Source organism: Malaya genurostris, chromosome 3, assembly GCF_030247185.1.
Source record: "Malaya genurostris strain Urasoe2022 chromosome 3, Malgen_1.1, whole genome shotgun sequence".
Classification (NCBI taxonomy): Eukaryota; Metazoa; Arthropoda; class Insecta; order Diptera; family Culicidae; genus Malaya; species Malaya genurostris.
This window is the reverse complement of record NC_080572.1, coordinates 49,881,551-49,900,989: the sequence shown is the minus strand read 5'-3', so window position 1 is coordinate 49,900,989 and position 19,439 is coordinate 49,881,551. Positions and strand designations below refer to the sequence as shown.

The window sequence follows — 19,439 nt, the reverse complement described above, 5'->3', positions numbered from 1 at the left end:
AAGCCTTCTTTGTTTTTGCGAAAAATGTTCCAGAGTTTAATATCGTAGAGAATTACGCAATTTGATCCTCCTGAATGCTAGAAACGAATCTCTATAGCATATTGATAGTTTCGTTCCATAAATTAGGCCTATTGTTTCATTGATCAACCCAGCGAATTAATATTTTCTTCATTGGAAGATTATAATCGGTTGTAAACGCTACACCTATACCAACCATATCAGGATCGCACCCACGTACAACAGTTCAGCTTGGAATTAGATGACGGAAGTCAGCGGCATCCATCGGAATTCGAATTCAACTCATCACTCTCCATCACAAACGCTTTCATAAAAGGTTCTTTTCACAGCCACCAGTATTTTATTATAAATAACTAAACTGATTATTTCATAATAATTGTGTTTCAGAATGTTAAATGTAACTAATCTGTACTTTAGTTTAGGTGCATCGCTTCAAATTCTACATACATGTTTCATACAATTGATCAACTAATTGATATTCGGAAGTGTTAAGGAACATGTCAGTTGTTTTCGTATTCACGACATCCAGTTATGTCTCTGACATTACCCACCCGCCTTTTTTAAAAGCTACTCAATTTCAACTCAAAAGGTCATACTTTCCCACAGAACGCTATCAAATTTTATCCCGATCCGGCTTCCGATTCCGGAGCTACTGGGTGAAGTATATTGGAAATGGCTGATCGTCATTTAGAGCGACGATGCAAAAATGATTTTTCAAACAAATTTGTCTCATACAACTGGAAAAGGTTATGATAGTTTGTTTCCCAATAAACTTCTTAGTTTTTATTGAAGTTCCAAACAATTTTTTTTCTGGAAAAACCTTCTAGCGATATTCACAGGGTGCTATATTGGTATATAAACATTGAAGAACTTTGAGAAAAAACAACCGATTTCTATAAGTGATGTATTTTTATTCGGTTTGGTTCCTTGCAATTTTTTGAGGTGTGAAGCAATCCATGGCAAAAATTGAACTGAATTGGCGTTTCCAAAACATCGCTCGGTTGGTAAATGTAAAAGTTATTCAGCGTTTACATACCGACATAAAAGATGGAGCACCCTGTATAAAAAAGTACGGGTGTGTAATGTCAGAACATAACTGGATGTCGTGAATACGAAAAAACTGAAATGCTTTCTTTTTACTTTCGAATATCAATTAGTTGATCGATTATGTGAATTGTGCCAGTTTTCCCCTTCTTCACTACTATAATTTGAATGATACACCTAAACTGAGTCGGTGCTATGCATTTTTTATAAAAAACAGCAGAAAGTTCCTACAACTTCGAACTACAGCTGGTTGAAAAAAGCGCCGTATATAGTAAAGTAAAATTTCGCACAGTTCTTTAGGAATATGTTAATGATTCTAAAAAGAACCGAATCGAAGAGTTCAGGAATTAGAGACTGAGCCTGAGTTCAAGAGATTAGGACAGAATTAAGTTGCAATTTAGTTCTTGAGTGAGTTGGCAGTGCAGCTCTGAATTCTAAACCTGTATTCTGGAACTAAGTTCCTGAAACATAATTTTGAAAGTAAATTCCTGACCTGACACCTGTCAACCGAAGTCCAAATGAGAGCACGACCTCAGCATTTCATGCTTTAAACTTGGTTTGTTTTTACTGATGTCGGTGGGAAAACCTCACCTCGACATCCAGTTCCGTCTGAAGTACTAGAAAAAATAAACGATTTTCAATCAAAGTTTACCTGTCAACTCGTCCAGTAGATAATCGGAACTGATATGTGCTAATAGGTACTATCAATCTCCTAGTGGACTCCAGCCCCTACAAATATACTTCCAAGAACCGGCAAGGTATATGAAGTGGTTCAAGCTAAAAACTGTACCGAACCGTAATAATAATCAGAGTGTGACCGCTAAAACCCGATCTCGCAAGTTGTATCGCGAATATTTGATGCAGTTCTCCTGCATGGTAATGGACGATGAAACTCATACGCTGGAAGGCTTTAAGCGGCTTCCCGGAATGTCCTTTTATACTGGCATGCAAAGGAACGGCGTAGAAGGGCGTTTCAATATGAATAAAAAGGCCAAGTTTCCCAAAAAATATTTGATTTGGCAAGCGATATGCAGCTTTGTTCGGGCACGCTAAAGCTTTATCACTACCGGAATGATAAACAAGGAAACATATCGTAACGAATGGGTAAAGAAGCGATTGTTATCATTCCTACGCAGCCATGACGCTCCCTCTCTATTTTGGCCCGATTTGGCACTTTGTCACTATGGCAAAGATGTTTTGAAATGGTATAAAGCGAAAGAAGCCCATGTTATACTGAAAAAGGAGCATCCATCTATTTTTTCTAGCGGTTGTAACCTATCGAGCGGTACTGAACTCTCGGAAATAGAAAACTATCTCAATATAACCAACAAGCTACAACTATAGAAAAAATTTCGAAAATTTGGAACAAAAGCAGCTGAATCTGTAGCAGAGAAGTCTGCATAGACCCTAATAGCTGCAGTAAACTAAAAAGTTCTTCATGGAGCCTAAATAAGGATCTGTAATTGGTTTGAGAATTATTAATAATGTACAATCAAATGAATAAAAATGCATCTTGGAATGAACTTCTGTTTCGAATTTAACATGTTCAGATGTTGTCGCGAACAAGCCTTCCTATCTCAGCATTATATAATATGGTTTTCATTAAATCATGTTTGGATAGTCGAGCCGATCAGAAGAATTTTGTGTTCTCTGCGTCAATCAAGTGATATTTTAGACTCCAAAAGTGGTTTCGTATTTTCAAAACTGCATTGGTTTTCCAATATGTTTGGGTAAAATGAAGCATTGTTGTGTAAGAATATTATTTACACTCTAAATTAATTTGTTGCACGACATTTGATCTTCTGTCTCATGAACGGCTATTTTGTGGTACAGTGCGTATGGGGAATGTCGAACCACTAAGTAATTCATCACCAATGAATAAAGTAATTGCATTACGTTGCAAAACATGATCAATCGAAAAATTATTCAATAGAATCTTATGTTTTTACATTGTAAAGTCAAACATAAACGGCTCTTATCAACATTTCATCAAAGTGTGTTTCTTCTTAATCCTTATATTTTGAAATAAACTCACATTTTTTAAATCCTGCACCTTCCAAAACGTTACATTTTGCTTCTACTTAAAACTTTTTCCGATTTATCCTTCTAAATCAAAATTTGGTCCAAATTCTCCACTTTCCCCTACATACGCACACACATATAAACATTTGCTGATTTCGACAAACTGATTCGAATGTTATATGATACTCGGTTCAAAAATTAGGTTTCACAGTGATTGCATAACTTTTCTATATGAGAGAGGGAAAAAATATAGAATCACGAATAAAAACAAGAAACAGTTTTGAGCCTAATTAAGAAAAAAAACCCCTTTTGTTGCATCTTCGCTCTAAATGATGGCTTTCAATTCAAAAGACATTTCTGCGTGTAGATTCAGATAAAAATGACCTTTCATTTGCGTTGAAGTTTGTGAAAATCGGGTCTGGCATTTCTTAGAAAATCAAGTAAATTCCGCTTTGGAGTTTATAACCAGTATGCTCGGTACTTCCGGAACCAGTATAACCAGGAAGTAGGAACCGGCATAGCCGATATCAACTTGTTTCGCCATAAATGACCAAGACATACCCAGCCTAAGAATTCTATGGCTAGTTCAAAGATCTTGATCTCAGGAAATGCAGGATGACAAGCATAAAAAAATTATTGCAAGACCGCTTTTCTATACACTGTGTCTGAAAAATGTCCGGAATGTGATTATAAAATGAGTTTTTTTTTAATGTGGAACACATTTTTGTTTTCTATATAGCGGTGCAAACTAGAAACTCAAGAAAAATACACGTAGAAATGTGGTCAGGTTTTGAACAATTACAGCTCAGTCAATTTTGTATCATTTATTAATATTATGTCACCATTTGATTGGAAATATTTCTACGTATTGATTTGAATGTTCATAGCCATGTATTTTTAATTTTATATCATTGAAATGTTGATTAATAGCTAGCAGTGTCCTATTTTGGCTGCAAAAAATCTCCGGCATACTGAATTTCCCTGCCATAGTCGACGCTTTTGAAGGAGTAAGCGATATATCAAAGGGAAAGCAGCGCTCTGATTGGTCAATCGAAGCAAAAGCAAAGCTGTTGGAAGCACGCGAATCTACAAATAGAAGTAAAATTATAGCTAATGTTTCAGTCTTATGCGTAGCTTGCTAGAGGTGGGTTGTTGCTACACAGCAAGATAAGAAGTGCCATAAACGATTTGAAGCTTTTATTGGTATGCTCTGATCTTGTGTCATGCAAGATTGGATGAAATCCCATGTTATGTCGTTTCGCCTGAGAAATTGACAACTACCCCAGGGTAAATTTTGAGTGCATAAGACTTATTTCTAATTTATACAGGATGAACTCGATTGATAATGAGAAACATTTTATCGCTTCAACCGAAATCGCAAAATGGTAGTAATGGTAGAGAAACGCTATAAAAATAACTGCTTGCATACAAAACTTGAACACAACCTTGGTGAAGAGAAGCTTAAATATCGATATCCGTATCGTGTAGAAACATTTAATTGTATACATTTGGGCTATTGATGTAATTTCGTCGGCTACGAAACAAATACAAATCACTATAAATAGAGTCTATATTCTGGGTTCGCGTGTTCGGTGTTGATTCCTAATAAGGATCAATCTAAGCAGACTCTTGTGCATTTGCGGATTCAAAAGTGTGACGATTAATTGAAAATGTCAATCATTGGAAATTTTGGTTGCCTTGTTCCACATCAACGGCTCGAACAACCCCATGGGGCTGATCCTTGTAGTTTTTTCACTTTTGCCAACTATGCTTTTCTTCAATTGGCGTCATTGAAATAAAACAAAATTATAAACAGTTCCAAAAGGCTGCCTTATGGAAAGGCCCATACTGACTAAGGATAGAGCATTTCCTTTCAGTGATTCGTTGATTCAGTCTGCGTCTATTAGTGCTACGATTAATTAAATTTTCAAATTTCGAATTTTAAATTGATTCGAGAACTACACTAAAAAGATTGGTGATTTTTACTTTACTTACAGAAATCAACGAACGAGTTCACTTCAATCTCGGCATGTTAGCGATGGACGACCGAAACACGGATGAGGCAGAAAATTGGTTCCGCCGAGCGATTCATCTCAAGCAAGACTTCCGCAGTGCTCTGTTCAATTTGGCTTTGCTGTTAGCTGACGATCACCGGCCCCTGGAAGCTGCCCCTTTCCTCAACCAACTGGTTAAGTATCATCCGGATCATATCAAGGGTCTTATACTATTGGGCGACATCTACATAAATAATATAAAGGATTTGGATGCGGCTGAAAATGTGAGTGGTTGCGATGAGTCTATCATTCTAGAGCCGAGCGATTGAATTCAAATGATTTTTGATTTCTGTTTTCAGTGCTACAAACGCATTCTTCAGCTGGATCCGATCAACATTCAGGGCTTGCACAACCTTTGTGTGGTTTACGTCGAACGGGGCAAGTTGCTTCAGGCTCAGTCGTGTTTGTCACACGCTCACCAGCTGGCACCAGGCGAGGACTACATTCTGCGCCATCTACAGATTGTCCAAACCCGTATCGGTCGACTACGGGGAACTGCCGGCACAAGCCGGGAGAAAGAAATCGCCTTCACGGAGTTTGATCCGCGAGAATTCGGAGGAAACCCGTCTGCCACAGAAACCGAATTTCAGCAGCTCATTGAACGCAATGACGTGGAAACTGTTGATACAAACGATGGTGGCAGCACCAGCAGCAGTAGTATTAGTAGAACTAGTAATAGTGTTAGTAGTGATAATGATAAGCAAAATAATTTGGAAACATTATTACCTCAAACGAAAGATTCGACTGAAGGAAACAACAGCAGCAGCGGCAGCAGTAGTAGTAGAAGTAGCAGTAGCAGTAGTAGCAGTAGTAGTAGTATTAATAGTGGTAGTGGTAGTATACAAGACGATGGCAACAGTGAGCCCATTTTTATCGATTCAGAAGAAACAGTCCCGTCGTCGTCTTCATCGTTGTCTGGTGCAGGTGAAAACCATCAGCTACAGAAAGCGCCTATAATTGACAATGATACAACTGGCAGCAGTCGGCAGACCAGTGCTAGCATCAAAGACAGCAGTGATGCTAGTATAGCTAGTCGCGACAGCGTAGATGCTGTTTCGCAGTCACACCACAATCACCACCAGCAGCAGCAACAGCAGCAACGGCAAAGGCGACGAAACGTTGCCTTCCACCAGGCAGGCAGCGGTGGGCGAATTGCCAACAGCTTCCTAGCAAGCGACGAGCCTGCACTGGTCGAGAAGGACTTAGATAATCCGTCGTCCGAGATGTCATAGCATCAAATGCTTAACTATAAGTTAGACTGTTTCAAAATTAATTAGGACTGAACTGAACTGAATCTGCACTGATATTAATGGTGGTGTTAATGAAAAGATAATCGACGTGTATGAATGTGATTGACGTGCTTCTCTCTCTCACACCAACACACACAAGGAGGAGCTGTTTTGTTAGCGTTGACTACCTTACTGAAGCGTAATTACTTTCGCAACTGGAGGCAAGTTAAGTGCAACGGCATGGTACTGAACGTCAAAACAGAAACAGCAGGTACGATTGGAGTGACTAATTTCCTCTTTGCGGATTCGAGATCGGTTGATTTCTTTTTGATTACTACAATTCAGGACCAGGTCCAGGAATTTACACTTACTGCACCCAACTCCTTCGGGCCAATCGTACTCTTACTGCCACTAAACCGACTTGCGTCATGAAGGACCCGGTAAAAACAATTCGTTCGAAGCTATTGCCGAACGCTTAACTGCCTCTTTAGAAGTATTTTCCATATTTTCCTACGTTAAGACTGATTTGCTTCCATGGCAATCAAATTTATGTACTTATACTCTTCTCATATTTGTTACCGTTATGATTCAAGTGATCAAACGAAATCAGATTATGCATGAGAACGGAGGGTGAAAACTGAAAGTCACACCCATTAAGGAACATAAACTGAATGAAAACACGTTAAATTGTTACTTTTGGAAATTGCTGTTATTAATGGCTCCATTTGGGAGATGAACGATGGTAGTATATTTAGGAAGGTTAGAATAAACTCGCCGAGCACAGTAGGCGACACAGAGAATACTTCTTCAAGAAAAAAAACCAGCGGTAATTGAATAAAGCCGTCAACTTCTACCATGTGAAACAGGCGAACCTAGGGAGAAAAGGGCGCATGAAATGAAAGGGGGAAACTAATGTAAATATAATCAGTTGCACCCAGTGGCACACTACTCAGACAGAATCAACCCCAAGAAGGCTGCAAGCTTTCCGCATTCTGCGTACTGCAACGAACGAGCCTACAGGGGAGCTTGCACGAGAGCGGAATGTCATAACAATTTAGGAACTGATGTATGTTTAGGAAATAAATAGTAAAGCAAACCCAAAAAAAGACAAATGAGAGAAAATTCGTATTGGCTAGATGAACAGAAAGCGAGAAAGATAGAGAAAGAGAGAGAATGAGAGAGTGGACGTAAATAGAATATATTTTCCCACGCATGATTGTGCTGACAGAAACCTATGTGACAGTAGTAAAATTAAAACAACCCGTTAGTATAAACAGTTTGTGGTCAAATGAGAACATATTTGCTGGTTGGAAATAAAAACATTGGTTCGCTCGGATGATGAAGAGAAAGAAAGACAGCCATTAATATTTGCTAGATAATATTGTTAGGATTTTTTATGATAAAAGAAAAATGTGATCGTCTTTGTTCTCGATGATGGGATAAACTGTACTTACGTGAAAGCAAAACAATTATGTCGAAAGATGGGAGGAATGCATATCTTACGTTTGGATCTATTAATGGAGTTAGCTTTTTGTGTTAGTAGTCACGTATTAAAGAACAAGTGCTGGAGAAAAGAATATAAATGAACTGTGTATCAACTGTGTCACAAACAGAACAACCATTTGTTATTAATTACAAGATATATGTGTGACAGACAACCTGTAAACAGAGAAAATCACACTACAGCTTAAACAACCTATAAGTATGGGGATAAGTTTGTAGTAACTGTGTTAGCTATTAGATATTTCTTCATGATTTACTGCTTATGTATCGTTGTCTTTGGTGATGGGTTAGGGTAATGGGGTAAATATTTACACGTGGTTAACCACCTATGAAATTGTAGCGAAAACTACCAATAATCTCCTCAAAGCGTCTGAATGATGGAAACGCACGGTAGTTCTGGCTGTGCTCGATTTGGTCGCCTTGAAGTAGGCATCCTAATACAACATCACGTCACCGTACAATCTAAACTAAGGCGTTGGTAAAAGCTAACATCGTCATCGCATAAATTTTAGTCTACTTTTGAGTCCAATGATTAGCATATCGGGACAAAATCGGCACCTATAAACGATTTTCTACTTCCAACGGTACCAAATCGAGCCTCGTTAAGGTTCGGCCTGCGAACATAAAGATAATTTTGAAGTAAATATACTTTGGATGACCGGCCTGATAAATCAAAGATACTCCGAAGGCGCTGCTATTGCAGAAGTCTGGATCGGAACATAACCTCGTGTAAATGTTTGCAACTCATTTAGTTTTATGTGAGCTATTCGTTTAGTACCTTAATATATACAACTTCCATTCCCGTTTGGAGCGGCTCTTTTCATAGTGATTGACCGGAAAGCTTTTCAGCCGAAGCTTAGAATGTCGAGAAGGATATAATAATAATAATAATAATACTAATTAAACAGAAGAAAAGAACCTCTGCAGAGGCTCGGTCTATATTTAGCGGAAATGAGATTCGTACTTAAGTTGAAGAAAGGGTGAAAAGTACTCTATTTAAGGAAAATAAATGAAAACTGAATTGTAACTTGTGTGGATTGCTTTAATTATTTTATCACATTCTGTTGGCTCATATTACTTACATGGCCACTCCACCAGAATCGATCAGGGGCCAATCGCTTGCAGTCACCCTGAACGTGTCCTCAAGTATTCTTCAACGGAAGCCGCAATTGTGTACAGGACTTGAGACGAATTTTGCGGCCTCTGCCGGTTTCTCTACTGAATACTATTATTACTTGGCAATCCGTTTGCAGATTATGGTACCAAAGTTAGTTACGAAATCCGCAATAAGCCCTATTTACAGCTGCAATACGCCTTTTCACCTTCGTTGAAAGGGGCAAGCAACAAAAATTCTGTTTCAAATATCTGTCAAGTAAGTTTTCATTTATGAACTGGACTCTGTCCAAGGATGGTGGTTTCTAGGGCGTGGAGCCTAGAAACCACCATCCTTGGACAGAGTTCCAGATTCCATACCAGAAAATCTAGGCTACGACACCCAAATGAACACTTTGATTTCGCTGTAAATAATTCTCAAGCGTTAGATATTCAAATTTTATTCGATATACTGATAATATTAGACTACAACAACAGAATATTATTCTCAACATTTGCTACTTAGCCATTGTAGACTAGCTGGCGCACCTTCTTGCGAACGTGCCTCATTAAATTCCGTACAGACTTCTTGGCGACAAGCTTTGACACTTTTTTCCAATCTTTTTCGAACTGTTGAATGGTTTCGGCTGCCGAGACATGCTTCCTAAGATGTGCCTTCGTTGATGCCCAAAATTCCTCAATTGGTCGAAGTTGTGGGCAATTTGGTGGATTCATGTCTTTTGGGACGAAAGTGACATTTTTGGTAGTATACCATTCTACCGTTGATTTCGAGTAGTGGCAAGAAGCAAGATCTGGCCAGAAGACAACAGGATCCTTGTGGCTTCGAATCATGGGTAGAAGTCGTTTTTGAAAACATTCCTTGATGTATATTTCGCTGTTCATTGAAGCAGTGGTGATAAAGGGTTTCGAAATCTTACTGCAGCTGCAAATTGCTTGCCAGACCATAGCTTTCTTACCAAATTTTTCGACTTCAATCGATATCTCGGACTGGTTTAACACTTGCCCTTCTCACACCGTATAATATTGTGGTCCCGGCAAGGATTTGTAATCGAGTTTCACGTAGGTTTCATTGTCCATGATTATGCAGTTCAAATTTCCAGCAAGAATCGTATTGAACCCTCGGCCTGATCGGTGCTTCTTGTTTTGGACTACGTTTTGGTTGTTTCTGCTTCTTATAGGTTCGAAGATTCAAAAGTTCTTCTGCACGAAGAACATTTGACTTCGAAGTGCCCACTTTTTTGGCCCCATCCCGAACTAAAACCTCCTTCTTTTGCTCGAACGCCTTCAGTATACGTTTATCCAACTGAGGGTTAGCAGGACCTTTTTTTCAACCCGTTTTCGGTTTATCCTCATAGGTGTTATCCTCACCGAACTTCCTGATTGCATTTCGCACGGCATTTTCACTTACTCCTTCCATTTTTGCTATCTTTCTCAGTGACAGTCCGCGTTCTGTGCACCATTTGTACACAAATTTATATGTTGTTCTGCACTTCGAAAGAAACTAATGAAAACGAATAAACAACTGCACAAGTGGTTAGAGAAGAGTGTAAACAACAGGACGCAGCCATAAAAGTTGACAGATTCTGAACCATTTCCAAATGGCAGCGGTTTTTGGTTGCATTCATACTTTCTGGGACAGTCTTTAGCGCTGATGGAAACCGAGGCCATAATAGATTCCCTTCAGCTTGCAACCCAAGAAATAAATTTATTTGTTTGATCAATTTGAAACGGAAGACATGAGTATCTTCTGCTGCAAACCCTTAGAGAATTTTAAGGCGTGGGTAAGCAATGTGCTTCACAAATCAAGCATTGATTCGTGAATCTGTATCGTTCGTTTAAACGTCCGTCGATGTTGTCGATTGAATTAGAATTTTGCCATCCTACCAGCCAACTAGCCCTCAAGGTTCAGCATGTACACGATACCCACGGAAGTTTTCGTATTCACTTGAATACTTGAACACACTGAATCGCACTCAAATTTGTTTACAAGCGCAGTGTACAAGTTTGACCATCGTGCGTAAACCTAAGTCACAGAGAATAACACCAAAGTAGAGAGCTGAATGTGTGTAAGAATTTAACGGCTGCTATGCCGAATGATCACCAAATAATAATCTTCCCAAAAAAACACCATGATCGCGGAAGTTATGTTCTCATGCCGAACTTTCAAGATATGTTCAAACTGGAACTCATACATTTGTACACGAGCGCGTGCACATGTTCGGTGGTACAATCAAGTGGCATGCAATTCAATCGTGTACGAGTCAATGTTCGCCTGCCTACTGCTGAAAAGTGATTCCAGATTAACACAATGTACATTCCGAAAATTATTGATAGACAAATATATCAGTAGTATCCACAAATGAGTTTTCAAGTAAAAACATCTGCAGATCTGCATTCTCTGTTTGATAGATTGATTTCAGGAGTAAGATAAATTTAAGTGCATTGGTTTCGAGTTTTCGTGTGACTATAACAGCTGTATTGCACAATTTTCGGACTACTTTTTCTGCGGTATTACGGTAATAAATGTGAAAAAACTGAAACATTGACATCCTCAGTTTTACTTCGCTCCTATTATACTCACCCTTCTCTCGTTCTGACTACTACCGAGCTTGCTTTTTTTAATAACTATTCATTGGAATATGAGTTAAAATTAAATTATTAAGATTTGAATTGGGTGTTCAGCCACAAGTGGTGACTTTTAACTAAACCTACTTGTATTGTGTAATGGGGAAAAGGAACTTATATACTAACTTACTAACTAATACAGAGAGCGAATCGATTCAATTGAAGATTGTATCGATTTATGTCGGAATTTGCTTATAATATTATGTGACATTACATCTAATGGTTCTATATTTGTGAGTCTGTGTAACTCATTTGTACTAAACGCGCTAGGACACTTCAAAATCATTTTCAGAATTTTATTCTGAATCTTTTGAAGCGTTTTCTTCCTGGTGGAACAACAACTTGACCAAATTGGTACTGCATAAAGCATGGCTGGTCTGAAAATTTGTTTATAAATAACCAATTTGTTTTTTAGACAGAGCTTAGAATTTCTGTTTATAAGAGGATATAAACATTTAATATATTTATTACACTTTGCCTGGATTCCTTCGATGTGATCCTTGAAAGTGAGTTTTTTGACATACGTTAAACCTAAGTATTTAGCTTGATCAGACCATGTCAATTCCAAGCCATTCAATTCGAGAATGTGATTATTGTTTGGTTTAAGAAAAGAAGCTCTTGGCTTATGAGGAAAGATAATTAATTGCGTTTTTGTTGCATTTGGCTTAATTTTCCATTTTGACAGATAATCACTGAAAATATTTAAACTTCTTTGTAGGCGACTGCAGATCACTCTTAGACTTCTACCTGTGGCTAACAGACTTGTGTCGTCACAGAATAGCGATTTCTGACAACCAAAGGGTAAATTTGGAAGATCAGAAGTGAAAATATTATACAAGATTGGAGCTACGCTCTAACCCTGCGAAACACCGGCTCGTACGGGTAGCAATTCAGATTTACAATTCTGATAGCTAACCTGAAGAGTACGATCAATTGAATAATTTTGAATCATTTTGATCAAATAAATAGGAAACTGGAAATCAGACATTTTTGCTATTAAACCTTTGTGCCAAACACTGTCGAATGCTTTTTCTATGTCTAGAAGACCAACTTCAGTGAATAACCCAAAAAATTTATTTGCTTTTATCATGTTCGTTATTCTGACAAGTTGATGAGTAGTTGAATGTTCATGACGAAATCCAAACTGCGCTGGTAAAAAAATTGAATTCTCATTTATATGAGACATCATTCTCAACAAGATACTTTTTTTTAAAGTTTACTGATAGAAGAAAATCGAAGCCAATTGGTCGAGCTAATTGGTTTAAGAAAAGTTTCTGTCACAATGGCAATATGAATTTTGTGAACTTTGAAAAAATTATAAAATTCATTTTCACTCGATTTCAAAGATCGAGCATTCCAATTGAAAATATTCAAATTATTATTTAACATCACTGTTAAATTTCAAATTCATTATAATATTATTTGCAGATTGCCATCCGATTTGAAATGCTTCGAAAAGTGATGAAGTCGAATTCATTTGGATGATCATTTGAAAAAGTTGATCTTGTAGGTAGATCATTTTATTTTCAGTTATATCGCCTAAATCAACTTCATTTAAAGAAGCGAATGGCATTGAAAGAATATTTGTAGGTAGACTGCCATTAGAACTGCCATTAGAAGAAGATGATATGGCCGATCTATCTATTAATAAATTGTTTTCGTTAGAAGATTAGCTGCAAGGCGGTCCTGTGTTTTGATTATTTACATTAGAAGAATTAAGTGGTAGATTTCTACCTGTTATACTAGCATAACTGACATTAGAAGAATATGAAGACGAGGTCAATCTACTTGTCAATAAATTGTTTTCGTTAGAAGACGAATTGGCAGGCGTACCTGTTTTTTGTTTTAAAGTCGAATAAATAAGTGCCTTAGAAGAATTAGGCGTGGCATTTGTAACGGTTTTTTTTATTTTCAGGTGTATTCTGTAAATTTAAGGTCGTTGACATTTCAAATAATTGGATTTATGATTTCCATCGCAATTTGAACATGAAAATTTATCAGTGGTTTCATTCATTGGACAAACGAATGCGATTTACCACAATTCAAACACCGTATATCCATATGACAATTTTTGGTTCCATGGCCGAAGCCTTGACAACGACGACATTGCGTTAAGTTTGCAACACGATTATGCCGTTTATAATGTTCCCAATGAATTTTAATGTGGGAAATGAAACGTACTTTTTCTAAAGTTTTCAAATTGTTTACATCACTTCGATTGAAGTGTATTAGGTAAAGTTCATGGGAAATTCCAGAGCGTGGTTTAGAAGTACCATTCGCAAAACCAACAATTCTTTTAGTTCATTTTTAATTTCATCAGTACTTTGATCATTTGATAAGCCTTTCAAGACAGCCTTGAAGGGTCTATCTGATTTTATATCATATGAATAAAATTTATGAAGTTTCTCGGACAAATATCGAATAAGACGTTCGTAATCTTCCAATCCATCAACCAAGACTCGACCTTCTCCTCTTCGTCCGATTTGAAATGAAACTTTTACTTCCGAGAGAAAAGTAGAAAGCTCAATCCGGAATGCTTTGAAGTCGGAAGTCATCACCGTCACAGGTGGCATAGATTGTTGTTTCTTCCCAGAACGACAAGCGTCCATTTTGGGAATTTTTGAAGAATTTTCTTCTATGTCGCTACAATCGGATTCAGGAAGAATCTCGTAAATATTGTTGAACGGCATAGAATCAACGGAAGGGAAATCCGTCCGTTGTCTTTTATTTTTACATTCAGATTCTATAAGATCTTGAATATTATTATAAAAATGTTGAATAACGGATTGTGATTTATTACGTATTGAATTATTTTTAGCCTTAGGCTTGTTGCCTTTCCGGTTGGAAGCAGGCATTTTTAAATGAATGAAATTTTAAATTGAATTAACTAGGCTAAATTAGTCTTCGATTAGACTCCTAGTTTGGAAAAGTCTTGATAAAGACTGATTTTGTGGTAGTATTAATAAAGACTGATTAGTTTGGCTTTTTTGAGTTCTTTGAATAGCATGCCTTAAAAAATGCTGATTAATTTCTTAGTCACTCTAATATCACTCTTTGTATAGCCTTGAGAAAGGCTGACTAATTGTAAGTCTTTAAAAAGACTGTTAGTGATTCAGGTAGCCTTGAAAAAGACTGAAGCCTTGAATCAATGAAACTCTAGGTAGCCAGAAAAAAATTCCAGGAGCCAAGAGCTATACGACTGTTCAACACCGACTTGACTACCGAACTTGCTTTGTTTTAACTTTGTTCTGGATTTATTTTAATTTGAACTTTTGTTTTTGAAATTCGATTTGGCTTTTTTTTTTGAGAAAACGATTAAGCTTTGAGAAACGATTCGATACTGGAACCGGAATTCGAAATTCGGTGTAGCCGAAGTCAGACAAATTCACCTGAGTAGCTGTTTAGTTTACATTTGTTTCAAAATGTTTGAAAATCAGTGTAGACATCTTTGAGAATTCGTAGTGCAAATTAAATCCGAATAGAAAACTGATTACCACTAAAAATGAAATAAGTTTATTTGTTTATCGACTATCCAAATCTGCTAACCCGATAAACCTAATTAATTTATATGAAATAGACATTTTTATACTAATCACCCTGTATCTTCGAAACCGGAAGTTGGATTTGACTGAAAAACAAGATGTTTTATAGAATCTTAGAACTATTCATTTGAATCTTAGATCGGTTCAGCCATCCACGAAAAAAATGAGTTACACAGTTTTAATTTCGTTTCACATATCATCCTGTAGTTCCGGAACCAGAGGTCGGAACCAAACATAATTCAGGAAACTTATTTGGGAGTATACTTTTCATATGAATCTAAATTTGTAGAACACGGTTGAGTCATCTCCGAAAAAAATTGAGTGAAATTTTTGGTCACACACGCATTTGCTGATCTAGACGAATTGATTCGAATGGTATATGGGTGTTATGTTTTTTTCAGAATTTATTGCTGTAAGTAGTTTAAATCAATATAATTGTGGAATTGCTTTCAACTCGAAAATTCTGCCATCATCTGGTTTATTCGATCGATTAGGTTGCCAAAAACGAACCGTGTTAAAATCGGTCCTAGACAAAATATCATGCTGTACACAGTTCTTTTGGTACTTAGAAACAATTGTATGTAACAGTATAAAAAATCGTGTTTCACGTTGCTCCCAAGCATTGCTTTGTCATACAGCGCTCAAATTTCCTACTGCTGGAATAGGGGGAAAAGTCGTTTACACAAAAATTTCGATATCTCCGTTAAAAATGGACAGATTTTAACAATCTATGGCTTGTTGGATAAGTATTACCGTGCGGAATCTACGTCTGAATATTTTGTTTTCAAAGTCAATTGTGACAGATGCTAAAACTTCGTATAACTCCAAAGTAAACATCCGATCTCAAAACCATTCAATAGCGTTCAGGGTGACGAGGAGACCTTTCATTTGCGACTAGTTTGTTCAAAATCGGTCCAGCCATCTCTGAGATCTCGACCTATTAGTTGACAACACACATACAGACCCACACACACACACACACACACACGCGCGCGCGGACATTTGCTTAGTTCGTCGAGCTGAATCGATTGGTATATGACATTCGGCCCTCCTCGGGCCTTGGAAAATTTTTCTAAAGTTTGAGCGAATTCTATACCTATTTTTTATATTTATAAAAAAAGGTAAAAAGGTAAAAATACAAACCCCGCATCAGAATAAAGACCATTTAGTTGACTCACAATCCGGCAGAGTTAACCCTTGCTAGCCGGACGGCTAACTGTCACACAAAGTGAAAATTATCTACCAAACGTAACGATTATGATAATGGTAATGCAGATGCCGATGATAAGGAATGTCAGCTCTCCTTTCACCCGAAGCACGAGATATACGACCCAAGCTATCCAGCTCAAATCTCATTACGGTCGAGAATGGTCCTCCGGGGACAGACGATGTTAATCTCGGTCCAATTCCGTCCGGTGCTTGTTGTGTCGGGTTGGTGGGGTTGGCACTGAATGTCAACGATGAAAAATAATAAAAAATCGTTAATCCCGAAAAGGTGCGGCCATTTAACTTGATAGCGGTGCCAATTCGGCAATCACGCAGCGGTAGTGAAGGAAGGGACAAATCCCGGGGTTGAAGTCCACGTCAGTGACCTTTTCCTGAGCGAACCGGCGAAAGTGGAAACGGATGGGATATAGCCAATGAAACGGTTCGCGCGATGGTGACGGAAATGGCTCCGAGCAAAACAAACCACTTTCATCTATGAGCAGACACAGGGAGCAAAATGGACAGTTGGGGTAGGAAAAATAATTGGAAGGGAAGAAAACGAAAACCCTCGAAAGTCCTGATTAAATTATTAGGACAGAATAAAGCGTACCACTGAAAGAACAATTTTACGAAATTGCTATCATATTTTTGCTCGTTCGGGGTGTTTTTCATGAACCTTTCCCTGTCTTCCTTAAAGTGTTCTGTAAGTGGGGATGAAAATAAATGGTGTCATATAGAAGTAGAGTTGTATTATATGAATCAATTTTTTTTTGTAATTCTACTTTGGCGATTTATGGCGAAACAACTACACCGCATGAGGTAGGATTCTGTACACGCTTTTATATTACCAATAATCTAACGTGTATTAACTCGGGTTAACACCCAAAATTTTTCAAATATGACTTTGGATTTTACTGAGTTAACCATAAAACGTTGTTGCCTGTTAGCTAGTCGATAAACAAGTGACCCAACAAGTTTATAGACCTATCCAGCAAACCTTTTACCATTTATTTACAATGTTAACATTTGTATATAAGGTGGGATCAATCTTCATCGCCCACCTTACTTTTATCTACTATGTACATGCTAGATACTGTTCAATAAATAACTCTGTCCTTTATTAATTGAAAATGCCGATCATGAGAAATTTTTGTTGCTCAAAGGCTCGAACAACCCCATGGGGCTAATCCTTGTAGTTTTGTTTCAATTATAGAGGTTTTAACCTTAAGGTCATTCACCTCTTCGGGCCAGAAAATTTTTCTGACCCTATGTGCGGGGTTGGGGATCGAATCCAGGTGAGCTGCGTGAAAGGATTGAAGAGTTCATTATTTAACTTATTTTGACCTGCTTGGACCTGCTAATGGGGTAACGGCTCCCTATTTCATCTGAGCTCCTATTTCCATCTCATCCCTTCACCTCATTACTTTGAACATGAATAATATCTTACAATGTACCTGAACCAAACTGTAGAATGTTTTAAAATAATTATTCAAGCTTTGTCACACTTTCTCATTTTGTTTTTTTTTTTTCATTTAAAACAAACTCACTTTTCAATTTAGGATACATTTTTGTCTCAAGATTTACAGTTCGTCATGTTTCTGAAAATCTACTAACCGATTCGTCTCAAAACATGATCACTATTTCGCACAATTGCACTACTATTGAATGCTGGATGACTTCATAATTAGTAATGTTCACTTGCCACTTGTTTAATTAACGGTTAAAAACTTCAAAAAATACACGACAAGAATATGAGACGAAAGTTTTTCACTTAGTTCACTTGATTGCGCTTTGTTTTCATCTCATTTGGTTTCGCAAAGTTGCCAAGTTTTCTCATAATGTTACAAAAAAAATTGTTTTCCTTCTTCAAATTATCACCAACAAGTATTTTTTTGATATTCGTGACATTAGTTTAATTATATTGTTGATATTTATATTTCAATAAAACTGTTTCGGTTTCGAATATTACCAGAAAGAGCGTGTTAAATAATAATGAAATAACCATTGTAGCACTGCTTTCTTTCCGCTATACGTCAGCATAGCACTGTTAAGTGTGTGTGTTTCATCGGCTGTGCACAGAGATGCCAGATATTTTCATAGAAAATATGTATCTGCTCTATCTGTTTTCACTAATAAAATGAATCAGTTCAAATTGGTTTAAAATTTGAATATAAATGTTTATCAGTGTTCATCGTCAAATATTTGCACAAAAAATTTCCGTTTTAACATGTAATTTGTCCGTTGATTAATAAACTTTTAAAGAAGTACTGCAATCAAATACTAACATATACTCAGAAAAAAGTTCTGCATTTTGTTTTTAGAAGGGCTAATGCCTAAATAGTAACAATTCTTTTTTTTTTTTAGTTTTAAGTTCCTCAAATTAACTGCACAGTAATATTTTAAACTTAAAACGGAAGGTAACGAAAACGATAAAAAAAAATTTGAACGTTGAAATGATTCGAAACTGTTTCTAAGAATATCGTGTGTTGTCTCATAGTTGGCCCTTTTTAAGGAAAACTCTGACATTTTGAACCTGAGAGTGTAATAGTGTAATATTTTGGTTTTGATTGCTGTCGCCATTGCTAATTTATGGGATGAATAAAGGACCAACGATAGGATGAAAATAAAACTTTTGAGATGAAATTAGGATCACAGTAGTGAACATATCAGAAGTATTTTTAGATGATTTTTTAAATATTATTTTAATTTCCAAGGAATGTGAATCAATTCCCAATGTAAAGCAAGGCGAATTAAGCAAAAATATGAAAAAATCGCAGTGATTTTAGTGGCTAAAACAGGTTTTTAAGGTAACGTCCTTACAAATGAGATGAAATAAGGAGCCCTTACCCTAGTATCAAAGGGATTGTAACACTAGCCGTGCAATGGTTTTGTACGCTAAAATACTTTACTGAATCTCGAACAAAACTTTATCTTTTTTTTGCTGGTATCTTTCTGGCAACACTGTTTTTGACTGATCACGGGTGAAACGTGTCTTGTGTCATTGTCAAACTTGTTCAGCTTTGTCTATAATCATGAATAGTCGTTTGGTCTATAATTAAATCATGAATAGGCGCTGGCAAAGT

At 37.1% G+C, this 19,439-nt stretch overlaps 1 protein-coding gene across 2 annotated transcripts in view; it reads left to right on the top strand.

The window, feature by feature from the left end:
* Positions 1-8,897, top strand: part of LOC131434462 (protein O-mannosyl-transferase Tmtc3-like) — a 696,449-nt gene extending 687,552 nt beyond the window's left edge. For both annotated transcript variants that reach the window (XM_058601183.1, XM_058601184.1), the window contains exons 11-12: positions 5,082-5,362; positions 5,438-8,897. In XM_058601183.1, the coding sequence (XP_058457166.1) occupies positions 5,082-5,362; positions 5,438-6,370 (1,214 nt within the window). In that variant the 3' untranslated portion in view covers positions 6,371-8,897. The remainder of the gene's footprint in view (positions 1-5,081; positions 5,363-5,437) is intronic.
* The last annotated feature ends 10,542 nt before the right edge of the window (positions 8,898-19,439 follow it).